General features: G+C 34.8%; 3 protein-coding genes across 4 annotated transcripts; 2 read left to right on the top strand and 1 right to left on the bottom strand.

The window, feature by feature from the left end:
* Window positions 1-2095: 2095 nt before the first annotated feature.
* Window positions 2096-6241, top strand: LOC126374596 (uncharacterized). The gene is made up of 2 exons (XM_050021289.1): window positions 2096-4722; window positions 4867-6241. Exons 1-2 carry the CDS (start codon window positions 4597-4599, stop codon window positions 6019-6021), a joined length of 1281 nt encoding a protein of 426 aa, XP_049877246.1. The 5' UTR covers window positions 2096-4596; the 3' UTR covers window positions 6022-6241.
* Window positions 6242-6306: 65 nt separating this feature from the next.
* On the bottom strand, window positions 6307-11797 carry LOC126374665 (guanylate kinase). Of its 2 annotated transcripts, none has more exons than XM_050021369.1 (5): window positions 11628-11797; window positions 11287-11554; window positions 10665-10888; window positions 9550-9657; window positions 6307-8575 (listed from the first exon to the last, which is right to left on the bottom strand). In XM_050021369.1, the coding sequence occupies exons 2-5, from the start codon at window positions 11541-11543 to the stop codon at window positions 8544-8546; spliced, it is 621 nt and encodes a 206-aa protein (XP_049877326.1). In that variant the 5' UTR covers window positions 11544-11554; window positions 11628-11797; the 3' UTR covers window positions 6307-8543. The 2 variants fall into 2 exon arrangements, with proteins under 2 accessions (XP_049877326.1, XP_049877336.1); XM_050021379.1 differs by having other exon boundaries at window positions 6307-6619.
* Window positions 11798-13239: 1442 nt separating this feature from the next.
* LOC126374580 (G2/mitotic-specific cyclin-B) lies at window positions 13240-17641 on the top strand. The gene is made up of 7 exons (XM_050021274.1): window positions 13240-13414; window positions 13499-13707; window positions 13931-14060; window positions 14718-15119; window positions 15586-15708; window positions 16076-16296; window positions 16467-17641. Exons 1-7 carry the CDS (start codon window positions 13385-13387, stop codon window positions 16849-16851), a joined length of 1500 nt encoding a protein of 499 aa, XP_049877231.1. The 5' UTR covers window positions 13240-13384; the 3' UTR covers window positions 16852-17641.
* Window positions 17642-21312: the final 3671 nt, after the last annotated feature.

Raw genomic sequence — 21312 nt, 5'->3', positions numbered from 1 at the left:
CCCGCCATCGTGATGTCAGAACCGCGGGTGTACTGTTAACCAATATACGTACCTTAGTACACTGTTTAACTAGATTTGGTACCTCTTGTGTACCTCAAGAAACAAGTATTAAACCAATAAAATACGGTATACTATCTAAGAAAATTTAAAAAAAAAATTTTTTTTCTCTTTTGCGTCGTTTCTGTTTTATAAAACGTATTAGAAAAACAAACAAAATGTTAGAAATGATTTTTTTGTAATTAAATGGTAACAAAATATGAGTAAGTATTTAACAATTAATTGATTAAAAATGTAATAGAAAGATAATTTTTAAATTATATTTATGAAGATTGAACGTTTTTCTTTTAGGTACACCTTGTATTTATTTTTATTTAGTATCTATCTTGTTTCTTGTCTTGTTTGATCATTTTTGTTTAAAAAGAAATGCTTCAGGAGCAACAGCTTAATCTTTACCAAAATAGTTAAATAATTTCAAATATCCACCGGAAACTAAGACCTAAGAAACAATGGCACGCGCAACATTTAAATGGCCGAACTGTAACGCGAAGAGTTGCCAATTAGGTATGTATGCCCACTACTCATAAAGTCACACGCAGCGTCGTTTCTGGTGGAGAAACATTTTCCCATAAACATAAAGTAAATCCACACATCCACGATATCACCGAACATAAGAATACTCCATGTGTTCGATTCAAAGGTGGGTTACTTTGGGTATTTTCCGTTTAGTCAAATGAGTTACTTTTTCTAAAACTCTAATCAAGAATTTTATGAAAAACTCACTTTTTTGATATTTTTTTAGACTATCATAATTTGTTTCCTTCTAACTTCTAAGAAAAACTATTTGTAACATTTGTAATGCTCCATCTATATTTTTCATCTAGAAAAAATAAGTCGTCGCTATATAATAATATAATACATAATAACACCGGTCTACAGCATTTTTGCGCACGGGTTAAACATAACTTATTTTCATTGCTTTTATATCAATGAATGACAATCAGAACAAAAAATAGTTCTGAATTTGCTTTTATTAGTAAAAATTGGGAAAATTAAAATTAATGAAAATGCATTAAAAATTGACATAGAGGTGATTTATTTATAAAGACCGAACGTCCATTAATCATATATTTTTACAATAGAAATTTTAAAAGAGTGTAACAATGTTTAAAAATGAACAGTTTTATTTTTTCTATCATGTTCAGTAGAAGTTTCTCTTAGAAACTACTCTTCATAATTTTCAGCTCTACGGTTACCAAAAAAACCATGAACTACTGCCTTAAAACCAAAGACGTATAGAATAGACGGAGCATATTTAAGACGAAAGAAAAACATAGGTTTTGTCTTTCGCACTCATATGAGCCGTCATAAGTTAAAAAGAGATAAATATACTATCGTGGTACGTCTTTTGTACTCGCGTAGCGGGTTTGTTATAGAAACGTACCTATTGTATATGTTTTTGTATCAAGACCACTAGTGCCGTTCCATGTTTTTATCGACATTATTATCGGCTAAATATTTCATGTTAGTCCAAGATCTAAAAATTTATACTTTACAAATTGAATGATTAATTAAATACAGAAATAACGACCTAGTATTCATATCTGGGTGGGTAGAACCACAAGTAAATTAGTTAAAACGATTTACTTGTTCAACGCAATTATCATCGACAAACTTGTTAAAGGTCAATTTAACATTTCTAAATCTATGTCATTTCGCAAGGTGTTATGGCCGAGGAGGCCAGGACGGTCCATCTAGTCCAAATATACTATAGTATCATTTTAATACGACATTGCGGCCAGGTTGCTATAAATCACATACCTACCCCGGGAAGAACGCTTTGTTTTGTTTTCGCTCTAAATCATGCTTGATTCAAAAATATTTTATAACAATTAAATACACGTTTTCTACGTTTTTCATTGACTTGACCGGGAATCGAATCGGCTCTCGATACAAGAAGCAAACGACCTTTTAGTATATTTCGGGGATTATCTTAATGCGATTAAAGAATAAAAGCAAATACTTCTTTATAAGATTTTTATTCAATATAGTTAGAATACAATGACCACGAAGCACTGAACAATTCCGACTTTTGGTGATAAAAAAAAATATTTCCTCTTGTTCACTTTCTTTAGAAGTCTATAGTGTCGGCTCTGGTCGTTATAACTTTACCTGCAAGAATGGCACATTTAACGTGGAGCACACAAATACACAAGCATTGCATGTTTACACATTGCACATAGAAGGAATAATCACAGGTACTTACAAAAATAGTTATTCATACTAATTATTTTGTGCAATAGAGAATATTTGTATTGTATTGAATTATTTTTTCCATGCTTATGTAGAATACAAAAACGAAATAGCTGCAAATTCATCTATAAACTTATAACTAAACTTAAACTCACCTTATGTGAGATATGTGAGTGAATATTGTTGGTACTGCATCTTTATGTAATATTTTTGTTTGGTATCCTGCTTGATAGTAAGCAAGATACATCGAAATGTAATTAGCACAGGCTTAAATAAGGAGAAGGCGTCCTTCAGAAGAGAGAATCATCTCGTTTCATGGTCTGAATCTAATTGTTTCTTAATTTCTTGTTTCGTAAATTAGGATATTTAGGAAATCTGGAAAATACAATATCTTTATGTAATCTTCATCCAAATCGGAAACAGGTCGAAAAATAAATTAAACGTGAATAGAATAACACAACATGTAGATGTTACATTCAAACATAATACCTATTATGTTATCGACATCAAAGGACAACACTACTTATAATACTTTGGGTACATGATCTGTCAAAGCTGATTAACGTAAAATGTGAAATCAATTATTTGTACAAATGTGACGGCTTTGCTGAAAATATGCGTCTGCATCGTGTTTAGGGCTGAATAAACTTTACAAATACCAGACCAGGTAATGTATTTCTTGCACACAAACATGTATTATGTGGTCGATAACTTACCCATGGTGAGACATAATTGGATCGTTCTCCATTATAATACCCATTCTACTCTCACAACCAATAGCTTCGCAAGCCATGGTTCATAATGAATAACTATTTCACAGATTTTTTATATAAAAAGTTAAAATAACGTCCCAAAACACCAAAAAACTAACGGCAGGTTTGGTATCCAGCTGGCTACCACAACATCTCAAAACGGTCAACACTGACGTTCTAGCACGCCGTGAAATCTGCGTAGAACGAATGTTGTCGATAGGCGCCATATTTTTTAACGATGTATGACAAATTGTGCTGGCCTGTGATTGGTTAGCGGTGACAGCCATCTTTATCGGCCATCTTTACCGGTGTACTGTCAAAGATGGCCGACACAGATGACAAACTGTGTGATCGAGTGAAGTGTATTTGTGCTTATCTTCTCCACTTTATCTTGTAATACAAAGCCCAGTATCTTTTCGCATGTATTTTCTTTCGAAAATGTATCGCGAGTGCTGTGTTTGCAAAAATTCGTGACCAGGCGCTGTTTTCATTGCATCATTTTCCATGCACCGAGAAAAGACTCAATAAGTGGCGGAAGTGTCTCGAAAACGAAATTAATTTAAAAGATACACCACGAAGTGAACTTTTGAATCTCTTTGTGTGTAAATCGCATATTAAAGGGCATGGATTTATCCCGTCTAAATCTAAAGAAGTGTGTGCCTCCGATGTAAAAACCATTTCTTGCATTACGTAAAAAATATTGTATAAAATTAAAAAATAAATAATTTAATGAATAATCTCTCACATGTTTTTAACCCTACAAACCAAGCCCTAACTTAAAAAAAGAGGTCATTAAGTCTTGTTTCTGGGTTCGGTATTATTTTCTACAGATTTTACGTTTATCTGGGACTTTGAAATAAGTACTTACTTGTTTCAAAGTCGAATTCAAATCTGTAGAATAATACCGATTCCAGTTACAAGACCTTTTCTTTTGAACGTCCCTCTCCTGTACACTATGCCGCATGACGCGTAGTCCTTTGCCAAGTAAAATTCGATTATTAAAAAAAACCAACTGTCATGTATCATTAAAACCAATCAAACAAAACGTTAGTACTAGAGATGTTCGTCTGATACGTAGTATCTCTTACTAGTCTGTGCGTTCTAGACAGCGGTGTTTGTCTATGTTTGTTTCTTTTTTTCACAGAGATTGTTGCCATAGGGAAGAACGAGAGCTGTGATAGTTTGATCGTCACTCTAAAATATTATCTGTCTATTCTATACAAGGTCTTTGCTTAAAACTGTTTCGCGCTCAATATTATTTCAAGTGTCCTGTTTTGTGTGCTACCTTGCCTCCTAAAAAAGACCTCTGAGAAGAGAGAAAAAAATACATATTAGTATACAGCTATCTCTGTCATTCTTATTAACCAAGCATAGTGTGCAAAAAAAACGTCATCCAGAATTTGAAAACCGAACGTATGATTTGACATTTATAGCCGTTAGATGTTTTGAGTTTTTGTTCCCGAAAGAAATAATAAAAAAAAGACTTTAATTCAGCTATATTGGGACAGATTTTAAGTGTAATAATGGTTGGTTGTCTTTGTTAAATGTGCAAACAAGATAAATATTAAGATAACGAAACAACTTCAGTGAAAACATGGGAAGTAATACGAGTAAACCCAGCGGCGACGCAGCTGTTCTTAAGCAAAAAAACGACTTGGATATTGATGCTAATTCTGATCCCAGATCTCCGACTCCTGAGATAACACGGACTCCGTTACAGGTACGTTTATTTAGTAACAATATTTTTTTAAAAATGTACATGGCAACGTATTATTATACGGTTAATGTACATTATGTACATTTCTTGCTGTAACAGACGTGCTTGTTTGAATACCTATCTCAATTACAATTATATTATTTACAGGGAAAGACCGGGTCTAAACACAATATAACTAAAAATGCTGACTTGAGGAAAACCTTCGAGAATTCCAAAGGTGATGAAAAACTTATCCGTAACAACCCAATTCTATCAGCTGTAATAAAAAATCATTTACAGTCGTATGATCCTCGCTCACCAACACAGGACTTTGAACGAACACCTATCATTATTGCAACTAAAATTGATGAGCTCACAAATGACAAACAGGTACAGAGACTTGAAAATGGCGGGAGTCCCTGCCTCAGAAAAGATGATAATGAGGATAACTATGATAGTTGTGCTGAAGCTCAAGAAAGTCCAGATTTGATGGTGCCTAAAAATTTGTGCAATGGTTTCTATGACTTGACTCTTAATGAGAGTATTAAAGAAACTGATGAGCCATTAGGATCGTCTACTGCTTCAAATGAAGCTTTAGAGGATAATATGACAAATCAAAGTGCTGAGAAACCAATACAGTTGCTTGAAACTAACTTTGATTATGTTGAAGCAGAGGTTGACCAATTTGAAGATAGTAATGAAACGGATCACGGCGCTTGTGATAAGGAGTCAGTTGAAGATAGTGATCTAAAATGCATTCCTCAGTTCAAAATCCTGGATGAGGATCCTAGATCACCTTCTGCAGGTATTGAGAGGACACCTATAGTTGTTGCTAAAGTCACGGAGGATGCAGGTGCAGATAATGTAGAGGAAATGTCAGATGACACATTGATTAAAGTTTTACAGAACACCAATGCAGATCTCCGCCAATTAGTTGTTAAATCTACAAACGAGGGAGTGCTTATCTATGAAGATGAAGCTAATGATTTATTGAATACCCCTAAAAAGCCTAAAAATGGCTCTTGTAGTGGTTCTAGGACACCATTATCTTGCATGAAAAATAAAACTGATACTGGACACACTCGATCTAAGTCAGCTAACATGTTAGAAGATTCCAAGGACCAGCAACTAGCTAAGGCTAGACGGGTATCTCATATTCCCCGGCTGAAATCTTTGACTAAACAAACAAAACTAATGCCTACGGGAAGCACAGTCTCATTGAAAAGTCTGTCAAAGAAGGCTGCCATTAGTGGAGATTGTGAGAACACACCACCACACTCACAGCGTGATAAGTGGGATAAAGACAATAGCATTGTTCTGTGAGAAAATCATTTGACAATATTATTAAGCTAGTATAATGAAACTTTGGAATTGTTAAATTTACAATGTAATTTCATAACTGTTTATTGTTAAATAATATTTGGTTAACAATGTTCCAATTTGATTTCTCAAATATATTGACATCATGATATTGACTGCTATTTAGTTATTTAAGTACTTATTATTCTGCTAATAAAGCACACATGCTTTCATTTGAAATATTTTTGTTCCTTTTCTTTGCACACTAATCCTACGAATAAAATGTAAAAGAAATAAAACAATTACACATTACAATTAAATAATTTTATTTACTTTCACAGTTAGTATAATAGGCAATAATTTACTGACTTAAGAGATTTATCTAGCCATAATAATTTGCATTATCTAGCAAATATATATTTTTAAAATTATTATGCAAATGATCACACACACTAAGTTATGCACAACTGCTTTAGTTTTCATGGAATGGTTTTGAATTTGTGATGCATCCAACGTCAAAATGGATGATCATGAATTATAAAAAGCTCCACAGAAATAATATTAATTAAAATGTTATTTTCGATTTCTTCACCAAACAGTTGTCCTTACAGTCCCCGAAGAACTAAAATAAAAAAAAGAAAAATAGTTTCATTCATTGAAATAAATATATATCCCTGCATGTTTCTAAACAGATAATAAATAATGTTAGTCACCTGAGACATCCTTCATGCAAATATATGCGTGTCTCAGACATGAGCATAAGCACCGGAAGGAAGATACAAGAGTGAACTTGCACACCCTGCCAGAAAAGAAAATACTCAGAAAACATAATTAAGAACTAAAATTCTATTGGCAAGATGTAAATGGATGAAAAATACCTAATTAATAATTACAAAGATTTATTGCACAAATTTACTGAAAGTAATCCTGCCGGCGCTCATGAACATGAAACTACTGTTATTCATGTTGTCAAATATGACACTCTGACTTAAGAGTATTAAATTAGCTGAACAGCTTTAATAAACAAAACACAACACAATATTTTACTGTTATAGTTATAAATGTGATGCACCCATCATACACCAGATTTCTATGCAGCCTCTGCTAAGCACCTATGTAATACTAACATGAAGAGTATTTATCTATCTGATCAACTTTTACTAGATTATTACATTTCATAAGTGAGAACTACAAATTCTGATGTGTATGGGCACTAAATACAACTTATTTACTATTTCATTTATTACATTATAATGGTTAATAACAGAACTTCAAGTAACTTTTGGCACTTTTATGTGGATATCAGAAAATATATCTCTATAAATGGAATGTACACAACTAACCTAAGTATTTTTCTAATGTAATGTGTAAATGCTCTATGAATAAATGCTGATACATATAAATTCTGTATTATTTACAACTATATGGAGATTCATTATATAACTTTCAACTATAGCTTCTTACAATGCAAAATTATTATTATTGGGTACTACAATTGCTGTAGAGGGCAGGTACTTACATGGGTATCCGGAAAAAAATTATAAAATATGTAACAATATTATGAATGTGGTGAGTTATTTGTACTAATATAATAAATAACTGTATCATAGAGCTTGTTATAAATAAAGGCACTGAAATTATAGATCACATATTTGTTTAGTGTTCCATTCATTAATTAATGTGGTAAAATTAATATACAAAACCACGACTGTCTGTGTAGCTTGACCAAAGACAGGTTTTAGCATACAGTATTGAACTTAGTTTGCCTTTCAAAATATTTTCTCATTGATTGTACAGCAATTGTCACAATAAGCGTGCTACACCCTCAGCTCTGAGCTTACCAACTTTACAGTAAGTACCTAAATACATAAGTTAACAATCAACAAAAATATTAAAACGTGCGCACATTTCACTAACATTAAAACTCGCTAACATTCCTAATAGAACATCAATATATTCGAAAATTTTCCTATAAAGATTTTTGAACAATACTGTATACTTACAGTACTATGGAGGTAGTTTTTTCTTGAATTCAATACTTGATTTTAAAAAGTAATAAGTCTTACTTAGTTACTTTTTTATGGCAAGAGAGCCAAGAGACCGAAATTCGCAATAAGTACCCAAAGTTTTCGTTGAAAACTACTACTTACAATTATTTTTCTATAAGGTGAAATAATGTGAAAATTACAAATATATTGTAATGAACTAATCACAACAAAATGGGCAAAATTTCCATGGTAATGTAAACTAAACTACACTAAACCACCCATCGTAGTCACGTGTACGACAGCGTATTTAATTTTGGGGCCTTGAATATCTTCGCTGAATATTTTAAAATCCAATTTTAATCTTATGAATCTACTTCTAACACCAAAAATATCGACATCTAATGGCAATATTTCTATTTACCTCAGGAATCGACTTAACAGTATGTACCTTATATACAAATTCATATTAATGCCAGCTTATTTTATAAGCCTGGTGAAACTCCTGAGGTATCTAGAAATAGAAGCAAACTTTCACTAGTAGCAAAACCATGCAGATGTTTACTGTTGCTTGTCCTCAGTTGGAGTATTTGCTGTTGAGAAATTAGTAAAAAGTCACACATTAGTTAATTGAACACACAGACACACCACACACTATTATACTATAATAAGTGAAATATTGGAACAAGAAAAAAGTAAGTATTGTATTGAACTATAACTAAGATAACTGAAGTTGATTCCCTCAATCAATAAAAAATAATAAAAGTAAATAACATTTAACATTTAAAATATTCTTATTTTAATAACATTTAGGCTGTCACACTACATAAAAAAATTTGGTCTGTAATAGTCAAATATCAGTTAGTAGTCAGCCATTCTGTACAGTGACCCCTGGATTCTTCCCTGGAGTCATCCTGACCCTGCTTATGTTTCTAAAGGAAATCAAATCCCCACAGAAAAGCTTGGTTTGTTTCCTAGGATTTTAATTATTAGTTCTGCATTTTGTAATCAAGGTTATAGTATTGCTAATCGATAACCCATCATCTATCAATAGTCTATTTGATACTGTTAGTAGTGGCGGCAGTAGAAAAATATTTAGGTGGTGCAAGACATCACAGTATTCAGTGGCGCCCCTCAACATACTTTTTTCGATTAGTTTATGGCCACTGAAATATACCTAATTACATCTTTTAAAAATGTTGTTTACGGCCCCCCCTTCAAATGTAGGAGGTTTATGTGGCCGCTAAGAGGTCTAATTCACAGGGCAGGTGTGCCCAATCTAGTTACTCCCCTGTAGATCTGGGGCTTCCGGGACTTGTTCTGTCTTAGCAGATTTTGGCGCCCCCCCTAAAACGGCGCCCGGTGCGATCGCACCGTTCGCTTGCACCGCCCCTAGGGCCGCCACTGACTGTTAGTGACTTTTATTTCGATAGTATCGGTTGCTATTGTCTGCAATAGTCAACAGCAACTATTGATACTATGAAATTGTCAATAATCCTCAACGTCAACTATTGATAGTGCAGCAATACTGATAGGTAAGTAACAATAGCTTATCTGGACCAATTACCTTCATCTTTTTCCTTGATGTTCTGGGAAATAAATTCCCGAAGCTCAGCATATGCCTTGTCCAAGTTGTCATTGAGGATAATAATGTGGAAGTTGCCTGGTTCCTGACCTGAAAATATAACATTATTTTATTTATTACCATATGTAACGGAAAATCATATAGTAGGTAGAATAGAATAGAATAGAATAACTTTATTCCCAAAACAGTGCAGTACAATAGTAGAGAAGATAAAGATAAGTATACAAATCAAAAATACACTGCCAGGGAAAAGGGACTGACTCAGCATGTTGTTGCGAAGGATAGTAGAAATACCACTCTTAGCAACACTGATATTCTGCCAGTACCTAAGTTACGCTTATAAATACTTTGAACTATCGTGCCAACAAAAAGTGTCGGGATTTACTTACAATAAATAAGAAAATAAGCAAATTTAATTATGAAGAAAATATATGAATTAAGGGGTTACGAAAAATATGAAAGTATTAGTCAAAGGTAGATAGTATGCCAAGGGGTTAAAGTATACATAATAGATACGACAAATAAACAGATGTGTAAAATAAAAGCCACAGATAAACAGATAACGAGAGAGATTCATAAATTATATATGACAAGTAGATGTATATAACATAATTATGAAATAAGTATAAAGTTCAGTTACCGACGTTTTTCTGAATATTAAGAAGATATTCCTTATATTTCACCTTTATAAAATTCCAAATTCTTTATAAAAACTACCACAGGTATGTGGTAGTTTTTATAAAGAATTTAGTTATTTAATAATTACAATAACTTTTTTCTATCAATTTAATATATCAGGTACTAAAAAATATTCCAATTGTTTTGTTTATTGTTATAGTTAAGATAAGAACTTCATACATAATGTATTATGTAACTATAGTTTTCATTGATAAGCAATGAAAAACACATTTAGTTCCAACACTGGATAGTATTGCTTATTTACTTGGTTTTGTTACCTAATTAGAATTAGAACTTAAAAAAGGAAATTGTAATTTGAATTAGGTACTATGGGACAGCAGTAGTTGTAAACAATTGCAGAAAAATGCTTACTTTACTGAGATTAAATGGTGAAAAAATTTGTAATATAGTATCTTTACCAAATTCAATCTCTCGTTGTGCAGTTGTCAACCTTTTCTTTAGTGCTTCATCATTCTCTGTGTTGCGTGCACGTAGACGTCTCTCCAGCTCTTCGATGGACGGTGGCATAACAAACACCAGGAGAGGATCTAAATCCGTCTTCTTCACTTGCTTTACACCCTCAATCTCAATGTCAAGGACACATATCTTGCCAGTGCGCCGGACATCATCCACAGCACGCTTGCTGAAAAATGTACAAAGCAAATTCTTAGATGAATAATGAGTTAATCAATTTAGCCCCATAGTTGACTTTTACAAATGTTTTTATAAAACAAGTTTTTCTCTCCTTATCTACATGTTTTTTTTTTACATTTTATATAGGGAACAGATTTAGTTGTAAAATAATACTTATCTCAAGGTCTAATATCAACAATTTACATAAGTATAAATTTACATAAGTAAAGTCTAAGATAGCTTAATTTAGCTTGTTTATAAACAAATATAATTATTTTAAGCATAACAGCAAGTAAACAAAGGCGAATGGAATGAGAACAATAAACTTTGGCAGAGTGCCAATGCCTGAGCACATGGCCTCTTTAGCTTACTGCTAGCAAAATCTATAGAAAAATGCAATGGACTAACCTGGTTCCATACATATTCCCACTGAAGGTTGCAGTTTCGATGAATTCGCCCTTTTGCACAGCCTCAATCATATCTTTCTTGTTAGTGAAGTGGTAGTGTACGCCGTTGGCCTCCCCCGGGCGAGGAGCCCTTGTGGTATGAGATACACTGAATCCGAATTTATCTGGGAATTCTTTGAGAAGACGCTTCAACAGCGTGCTCTTACCCGATCCCGACGGACCACACAGAACCAACGGACGAGGCCCTTTCTGCACCATAGTGGTAAAATCTACAAGAAATAAAATTAAGTTACAAAGCCGCACTATAATAAAATCTATGTAGAAATGGTAAAAACACATTACGTTTTAAGAAATTCGTGGTTGCAGGTAAGCAGTTTACGATTTGCTTTAATTTAATTAACGTTGGAGCGATATCGGCTCACAGATAATGAAATAAATAGGAAAATAGGTATGTAAGTACTGTAAAAGTATTTCATGCGCGATACGCGCCGTGCCGTGAAAAGAAATGTCAATTGACAGCTATTCATAGACAATATTCTTTAGGGTGCGTTCAATTTTCTAAAACGCTCTTCACATTTTATACACTGCGTACGTGACACAGTGTCGGAGACACTTAAGCCAGGTTTATATTAATTTCATACAATGATCTTCTAGCGCTTACCCGAAAAATGAAATTCAGTCCGATGTCCAGTTACAATAATATGCTTCCAAAAACACATTTTCTGGGACCATGGGGAGTTTTCCAGTTCTATCTTTATACAGAGATTGCATTGACATCACTTTAGGAAAACTTGTTTCCATATTTAAGGAAAGAAATCCGATAATATGGTCTTAAGGCCGAATATCCTTTTATAATCCAAACCCCTTTGTTTAACTTGTGTCTAAAAATCTCTGCCACAAGCAAGAGGATTAATAATAATTTTGAACTATGTACTTTTATATGGAAATATGTAGTTTCTTCTTATTAATTATTGTTCTCCTGCCATTTTTATTAATAAATAATATAAATTATGAGAGAGAATTGAATATTGAGCACCATTTCTTCTTATTGAAAGAACTAAAATGATTATGATTTTTGTTTTTATAGCACTTATCCGTGCTAAGAGAAAATTTAAATCGAAAAAAATTTGATTCGGACGGTACTTGAATCCACAGTTCTTGTCAAGCCGGTCGATCCAAGTCCCGTCCGGTTCAGATTTTTTTTCGATTAACAGACCCATGACATTCTTCGTTATAGTTTTCACTGGTCAGCAATTTCCTAATTCAACACACTTACTTAATTTTGTACAATCCAATAATCTTTTTTAATCTTAGTTAGCATTAAAGTTTATACTTTATATTATAGGTTGCTATCAGTTGGGACTAATTTATAATAATGAGGACTATGTGTAAACAAAGTTTTAGCTTTCCCAGACTTAATAATAATAATACGTTTTCTGCCTTTTTGCCGTTTGTGCAGCGTAGTATCCTATCAGCAATGCTTGTTAGCTTATAAAAAATATACTGAATTATTCTTAAAATATTATATGGTCATATTAGTGAAGAATCCATAAAACCATTATTACATTTTCTTATACTCGTTAGATAAATAAAAGTTATAATTTTATAGAAGCCTATCCGGAGCAGTGACACGGTGTCGCATACAAACCTGGCTTTGTTTCATAAATTGAACGCAGCTGTTTTCAATTTAATCTTTAGTTTATGGTATTCAGCTGTTTAGAATCAAAATTCAATGCAAATACTAATATTTTTCAATAATTATTAAATTCTTAAAATTGACAGTTGTATGTAAGAATAACAATGAATAAAAAAAATATTCAATTTACTAATTAGGTCATTATTTTACGACCCTACAGTAATGTTACATTCTATATTAAAACAACTAATTTGATTTCCGTTGTAAACCAAACGGCCAATCAGAAGCCGCGTCCAAAGAGTCACAATTTCAGTTGATTGACTTTTCCGTTATTTTCAACTCAAATCGAGCAAATCGTCGGTCAAGATAACATCGTTTACAATAGTCTCTGTAATAACGGAGTTTACAAAAGAATTGTTAAAACTTCATAATTATCAATTATATACCAGTGCCAGGTGGAATAATGGAGATTCACACTAGGAGGCATCACACGGTGAGTTCTATGAATATTATTCAATGTGTGGAGAATTTGTTGGATATTACGTGTGTTCGTTTAACGTAGGAAATTGTCAAATAGATCCAGGATCAAGAAAATATCTATGCCGGAAAAGGCAAAGGCAATGTGGGGTTGGTGCCAGTAAAGCGCCAAGGATTGGGTGTCAGGGGAGCTTTGGGCGATGTGAACACGAATGTTCAGATCCAGCGCGATGCAAACGTCGGCAAGGTAGCTGTGGCAGCCGCCGAGTTCGAGAAGAAAGCGACTCAAAGCCGCGTCGCGTTGAGGAGGTCAGTATTTTTATTTTCTTCTACCTCCACTATATATGTAGGTAGGTACCTAGTTTAGTGTTCGTTTTCAATTTCGAATAGTTTTTTCTAAAGTACTTAAAAGCGTCATAGTCATGAAATATTGTATGAGTAGGTTCAAGTTATTATTACCCCCTTATAGAATAAAATCTTCAAACAATTTTCATACTGTGTGCACAGTGTTTTATGTTGCTTTATATTGCAGTAATTATGGACATGTGCAATCGAAAGTGGACACAGGGCTTGCTGCGAAGCCTATACAACCTTCTTCGAGGCCTCCATTGAGACGAGAGGAGAGCACTGCTGGCTTGGCAAGGGCTGCTGCTCGTACAAGAGTAAGATTAGCCTGAATACCTTCTATCTATCTACTCAGCCTGTATCCACCCAATGCTGGGTGTAGCCCTCCTCTCTTATCATATTTCTATATATTTTATCATGATATAAGGGTTATTTAAGAACAGTTTGTGATTTAGAAATTCAATAGGGTAGTTTCCAACTAGTCAAATTAGTTACTTTTTACTGAATGTCAAAACACAAAATTACTATGGAATTTGTATGAAAATTTCATTTTTCTTTAATAATATTCATAAAAATTTTGTCACCTTAAGATCTGTCTTTATTTAGTAATCGGAAACTATCCAATTTTAATATTACACTACCCTTCAACAAATATTTTTATTTGGAAAAGAAGTAGTTTTATACATGTCATGGTGATAAATAAGAATGTTTTATCTGTTTGTCATCCCAGTACTGTTGTAGAAATTAACTTGTGATCACTTTTTGTCTTTTGTGGTCATGAGTCATGACATGGTCACATCTCATTATACAGTTCATTATTTCGTCATTCAGTTATGAAGACAAACCTAAATAGGTACCTTAGGTATTAGGTACCTATCAAAAGAATTATGTTAGCAAAATAAGGAATGTATTTCATAGATTACATATTATAATTTATAATAATAATAATTTCATGGATTAAATTTGCTTTTCAGGCTGCACTAAAGGAGACCCAGAAATCAGTTAAACCTAAAGATTCTTCAAATACTTTATTACAAGCTAAGAAAGTTGGAGAAGTAAAGAAGTCAAGCAAACTACCTACAGTAAAAGAGCAGTTTAAAGGAAAGGAGAACAAAGAATCAACCAGACCTATAATCAAGGACCCTACAGAATCACTGGGAAAACTGAAATTGGTTGATACCTACAAGCAATATGAGAAAACATCAGTCAGTGTCACAGTTTCTCCTTTTATCAGTTTGCCCAATGATATTGAGGATATTGATGCTTCAGACAAGAATAGTCCGCTGCTTATGTCTATGTACATCAAGGATATTTACAAGTATTTGACTGATTTAGAAGTACGGTACCCAGTTGAAGAAGATCACTTGAGAAAACAGGTAGGTATTTCTTATATCATGAAGTTTATTGTAGTTAAGCCATTGCTTAGTAAAAGCACATGCCAGACACTTCATACAAGACACCTTGTTTTACACAGACACTAGACATTAATGTTATCATACATGCGCATCTGTGTGTGTGCTTTGTGACGCTCATACAATTTAAAAGTATAACCGAGGGGGAGGTAAACCTATGTCACCCTTGCCATTCTATATGTATATAAAAGTCTCCGCTCTCATCTGAAGATAATGTATCTGGATATAATTTGTGCAGATTTTGTATTTGGTCTCTGGCCAAGTAGTTCTGTCATCTGAGGCAAGCCTATACATTAAGTCCATCAAACAAATGTTTGGGTCCTTGTAGGAACCTACCTTTTTGGACACCTGTTGCAATGTGCAAGCAACATAATGAAAGTAAACTCCTTTAGATAGTTTGTTCCCATATTAATGTGTTTTTCTCTTTCAGAGTGTTATCACCGGAAAGATGCGAGCAACTCTTATTGATTGGTTGGTTGAAGTTCAAAGGCAATTTTCTTTGGTTTTGGAGACGTTCCAATTGACTGTTGGAATCATTGATAGATATTTACAGGTATGGTTTAAATTATTCTCTAGTTTAAGTTTACCTAATGTTAGACCAAATTTGTTTCTTTTTTATTTTATTGTTGGGTAATGAGTTTTATACTTACTGTTAACTTTTGTTATGGAATCAGTTATTTCAAAGAGAGTTCAAAGAAGTAAAGAGAAAAGTCTACTAGAGTTTGATTTATATTATGTGGTTAGTTGTATGCTTTAAAAAAACAATGTCAATTAAAAAGTTGCAATTTCAATTTGTTTCTTACATACCTAGTAGGTAGGGTTGCGTTTGTAACTGGCCTATGCTATGTGTGCAATAAAGAATTAGATTGGTTGTTTGAAGTAGGCTGAACCTAATGTACCTACAAATGTCTTCATTCCAGGTAGTGCCAAATGTACAGCGCGATCGTCTTCAGCTCATCGGCGTAACAGCGATGTACATCGCGAGCAAGTACGAAGAGATTTACTCGCCCGCTGTCCACGAATTTGTCTACGTCACAGCTAATGCTTACACCAAGAAGGATGTGTTCCAGTGCGAGAGGGAGATCCTCTCCAAACTTGGCTTCTGTCTCGCGCGCCCGATACCGCTTAGCTTCTTGAGGAGGTAAGCCTTTAACCTTCTTTTAACAATTTAGTAAAAAAATACCGGTTTCATGCTGACTTACTTCTGCAAAACGAAATTAACTAATATTCTGAAGATATTTGGCTCTTTAATATTAACAAAATCATGTAGCCAACCTAAGTACCTACTCACTTAATGCTGTATCTGTTTAGGTTTGTGAAAGCCGCGCATGGAACGTCAAAGCACCATCATTTGGCGAAATACTTCGTGGACCTTTGCTTAGTGGAGTATTCGATGGCGCACCACCGGCCCTCCGAGCTGGCGGCGGCCGCTATCTGCCTCTCCCTCCACCTCCTCTCCAACAAGAAGCTCGAAGACGTATGGACACCCACACTCAGGTACTACACGGAGTACACACTCGAACATATCGACCCAATCATTAGGAAAATCGCAAAGATTGTCACCAATGTTGAAAACTCTAAATATAAGGCTGTTTACAATAAGTATTTAGATGTAACATTAGCTAAGGTATCCAGTCTTCCTCAGCTAAAAGGCGATGCTATCTACACATTGGCTAAATTGCCGTTTGACTGTTAATTAATATTTGACCGACATATTTTTTTAAGAAGTGTGAAGCTTGACTTAGCGCAATGTGTATGGTAACCTAGATGTTTTCGAAAAATGGACTGAGTTTTGTATAAGGTTTGTTTTAGGTAATCAATCAGCTTGTTTAGGTATAGTTTTAGCTTTTAGATAATGTTTGTACGACGAAGGTTTTCTTTAAGTAATATTGACATGATATAAATATTTATGTAATATTGTATTCCTCATGGTGGAATAAGGCGGGTGACAGATATTATAAACATGTTATTGAATTATTAGTCTGCCTGTCATTTAACAAGTGTGAATGTTTTGGATTATTATTTATTGTTTTATTAGACATGCCCAATGAATGACTTACTGGATCCGAGGTTCTTGTAATCTCACAATGTTCAAGATTATGTATAATAATAATTATTACACATACAACGTATATAGTGTTTATACAATTGCTATATGGAATGGTCTCTTAGAAGCAAAACTTTATTATTCCGTTGTTCCTACTGTCTAATATACCTCTTCATACTGATAATAGTTCTTTCCGACTGAATAATTAATAAGAATAATGAATATTCTATTCGTAAATTTTAGTATTGTGACCAAATATGATTGACCTAAATGTTTGTCTAACAGTTTGTAACATGACTATGCTTTGTATGGTAAGTTGTATTGTATGGATTTTTGATTGTGATTATAGGATAATTGTTTGGATCTAATGTAATTTGATAGAACTGTGATTAGAATTATACGCTGTAAACTTGTTAAAATAAAATCTAATGTTTTTAGACATTTCAGTTTCATATCTAGTCTTCTATCCATTCCTACCTAATCAACATTGAATTATCAACTTAGTCTAATCGATGAAAATGAGTGCAAATGATTCTCTAATCCGGATCTTTTGACGCTGAAAAACAGGCACAAAATTGACAGGTCTCATTAAAGTTGAGACAGCTTTTAATGGCGAGCAAAAAGATTAAAGTGATGATCGTTTCGACACTGCGGCCGACATCGCCCTCCGCGAGACTGTCTGATATAATTTTATTTTCCCCATGTGGAATTAGTTTATAAGCTGGTTAATGTATGTACTACTGTTGATGTACCATAGTAAATAAATAAATAAATTTGATACTTACAATCCGCCAGAGTAATCCTGGATGAATTTGATGTCTGCCGGAATATTGTAGCAAGGGACAAACAAACGGCAAGTGGTAAATAGCCTCCGTCGTCTAGACTCTTCTTCTATCGTGTGGGTTGTGAGGTGAATTACCAACCCCATCAACCCTGGTCAGGGTTATTACATGACCCCTGACATAACTCGCGTAACGACTACATACTTACATCAGTAAGTAATAACCGGGACCAACGGCTTTACGTGCTTTCCGAAGCACGGATCTGTTTACTTTTTGGACAATCAGGTGATCAGGCTGTAATGTCCTAACCAAACTAGGGATCACAAAGTGATTTTTGTGATTTGTCCCCACCGGGATTCGAATCCGGGACCTCCGGATCGTGAGCACAACGCTCGACCACGGAGGCCACGGGGGTCGTCTAGACTTATATATGGGTTGTTTTGATTTATAGAAAATGGGTCTAATGGCAGTCTCGTAGCTGTGACAATTAATCTGCCGTGCCTATACAAAAGTACATTTTTGGTGCAGTGCCCGCAGAACAACAGCGTCTGTCGCCGCTGCAGTGGGCGCTGCGTTTTCCATGGTTTTTCCCTCCGCAAATTCGAAGAATTTATTAACGCTTGGCGGTTAGCCGAACCGTTTTTGTTCCCCCTTTTTTCAGTGACCCCGACTCCCTGCAGCGGGGGCAACGTAAAAAGAAAGAAATCTGTTCGGTAGTTCGGGACTTGGAAAGCGCTTTTTTTGGATTTCCTTTTTACGTCATAAATATACCTAAGCTGCAAACAAATGTTAGGTACTCATTTTTAATTGATGTTATCCAGTATCATAATACGTAAATGGCTCTTTTTCAACGCGATTATTTTTAAATTTACGCGGCGGTGGGTCGTTAGGATTTTCATTATTTTTGCTGATAATAAAGCCAAATATTTGTTTACATTAAATCGTCAATGAGAAAATTAAATTTTATTGTAGTGTTATGATATAGCGTGTTCTAGCTCTCGCCCGCCGCGGGGGTGTAGCATTTTTGCAACAAACACGTCGCAATGTGCATCGTATGCACATGGCCGCTGTAATACCGCGGGAGGCTGTCTCGTAAATATTTCGCGCACGCAATTTACAGCTTTGGGAATCCTCTTAACGGAATACTGGGGCAGTTAGTGAGCCCCCGGATATTTATAATTTTAACGACGCCACACTAAACCGCCATTGTTCTCCGCTAGTTTTGGATTGTATGATTCATCCTCGCCCTGTTACAACGGCCCATAAAACAATCGGTAATCCACTATCACAAGAGCATCTAGTTCAAAAAATAAAAAATATAGCAACGTGTATCCGTAATGTTATATAAATAAATAGCCTAGGTGATGAATAGCCTCATAATATAGTTAATTGTGTACGTGAACATCAGGTCTCTCGTTCCAAGTTTCAGGTTACAGCGTTGAAAAATTGAAAGCCATAAGTTTCCCTGGGTATCAGCTTAAATGTCATGAACTTTGTTCGCGTAACAAAATGTTTCATATTATTGCAGCTACACTTTCGTACTTAACGTCGGGAGTAGCAAGTGTCTCGAAGTAAGGGGCTTCCGTTGTTTCGCCAACTTTTAACGAGTTTGTCGGACACCGCTGGAAGTGCCGACGACCGACGCGACTCTGCCTGCACATGTGCAACATATAAACAGTAAACACTCTTGACAATTTTACAGCTTCCACAACTACATACGGACACGACATACATTTGCACATACGTTGAGGTACTCACAAACGACTCGCCGCCATGCTTCCAATCTAGAGATCATCAAAATCAAATGAAGCCAAATATATACTTTATCGCGTGTGAAATCAAGCATGTAGGCGTGTATGTGTACATTGGCGAAACATTTTAAAACATTACACAAGAAAGATTATAGCACAATTGGTGACCTTAATCATCTTAGATCGTTGTTGCAATGGAATACCTACGTATCTTCCTTTCCAGAAACTGATACTCCATCTATGTTCCATCTACCCAAGAAATGTGCGTGGTATCGACTTAGTCTTATTTCAATGATGGCTTTAAATATTATTAACATTTCCTAATCGTTTAGCATTAGGTAGGTTGTGGTTGTGTCAGTAAAAATCAGGAAACGGTTTATTAAATCATATTATTTTTGGAGCATTGCACTCTATGGAAGTGAAACGTGGACTATGACACAGAGAAACAGAGAGAGGTTGGAAGCGTTTGAGATGTAGTGTTGGCGAAGGATGGAGAGTATAAGCTGCACTGAAATGGTGTCAAATTAAAAAGTGCTAGAAGGAGTAGAAGAAAAAAGAACCATAATAAAGACTACTTATAGAGAACCGGAGAGGAAATGTGATTGGCCACCTCATACGACACGATACGTTTATAAAAAACATCATAGAAGGAGAAATTGAAGGAAGGAGTGAAATAGAACAACATTCATGAAACAAAAGAGAAGGTGCGTGTCGTACCTATCAGGAGGTGAAGGATTTGGCGGGAAGAAGAGAGGAATGCCGATTACTCCACCGACAAGAGCGCAGCTCTTAAATAAAGAAAGAGGTTGTGACATATGATCGAAGCTAATGAAATGTGTTGGTTGTTGAATTATGTCGTGTAATAATGTAAGTACCTATGCGCAGTTAACTAACAACATTAACAACGCGACTGACAATATTGTGCAGGTATATAAGGTACGTTTCACGTTGTTCGATGGCCCAAGTGACAGGCAACGGGACGGGATAAGTGACGGGTTTTGTTATTCATTTTCTGTACCAGATAGTTTGTGGTTCGGAACCACGCTACGAACCAAACGATTGAAAGCGAGGATGTAGCGTTAGATATTATCTCTGGCCTGAATAAAAGTAAAAAAAAGACTTCAGGTAGAGTTTGGAACTACCTACATAAACGTCAAAGTAATTTGAGTGGTACGAAATCGACGAACAAAATGTAATAAAGGCTTTTTAAAAGTTTACTATAAGTACCTGAGTTATATCCAACATTGAGTAATTAAGTAGGTGTCAAAACGTGCAAAGCTCCATCAGTTGTTGGCTTGGGCCGCGATCGCAACGATCAGCGATCACAGTTCGCCATGGGTAGCACTTAAAAGTGCCGTTAAAAGGGGCCCATTTCAAAAGCTCCGTATAAATAACGCGACCAAAGCGTTTACCAGCCATCGACGACGATATTTCACTATATAACTCTCATTTCTGCACTTTTTAATCTGTTAGTTTCACCTATTCTTGCATTATTCTTCATGGAAAAAATAGATTAAACCTACCTACCATGAGTGTTATAGACTACTTCGAGAGTTATCTGTATAAGTATTCACGTG

The sequence above is a fragment of the Pectinophora gossypiella genome, chromosome 2 (assembly GCF_024362695.1).
Source record: "Pectinophora gossypiella chromosome 2, ilPecGoss1.1, whole genome shotgun sequence".
Taxonomy (NCBI): Eukaryota; Metazoa; Arthropoda; class Insecta; order Lepidoptera; family Gelechiidae; genus Pectinophora; species Pectinophora gossypiella.
The sequence above is the reverse complement of the archived record's forward strand: the minus strand, read 5'-3'. Positions and strand labels throughout refer to the sequence as shown.

Excerpts from the sequence above, each read along its gene's own strand:
- LOC126374596 (XM_050021289.1), top strand. The coding sequence starts at position 4,597 with ATGGGAAGTAATACGAGTAAACCCAGCGGCGACGCAGCTGTTCTTAAG. Across the intron at positions 4,723-4,866 it reads TAACACGGACTCCGTTACAG|GGAAAGACCGGGTCTAAACA; the intron begins GTACGTTTATTT and ends TATTATTTACAG.
- LOC126374665 (XM_050021369.1), bottom strand. The coding sequence starts at position 11,543 with ATGGTGCAGAAAGGGCCTCGTCCGTTGGTTCTGTGTGGTCCGTCGGGA. Across the intron at positions 10,889-11,286 it reads GGGAATATGTATGGAACCAG|CAAGCGTGCTGTGGATGATG; the intron begins GTTAGTCCATTG and ends TACATTTTTCAG. Across the intron at positions 8,576-9,549 it reads CATCAAGGAAAAAGATGAAG|CAAATACTCCAACTGAGGAC; the intron begins GTAATTGGTCCA and ends ATTTCTCAACAG.
- LOC126374580 (XM_050021274.1), top strand. The coding sequence starts at position 13,385 with ATGGAGATTCACACTAGGAGGCATCACACG. Across the intron at positions 14,061-14,717 it reads GGGCTGCTGCTCGTACAAGA|GCTGCACTAAAGGAGACCCA; the intron begins GTAAGATTAGCC and ends TTTGCTTTTCAG. Across the intron at positions 15,120-15,585 it reads AAGATCACTTGAGAAAACAG|AGTGTTATCACCGGAAAGAT; the intron begins GTAGGTATTTCT and ends TTTCTCTTTCAG.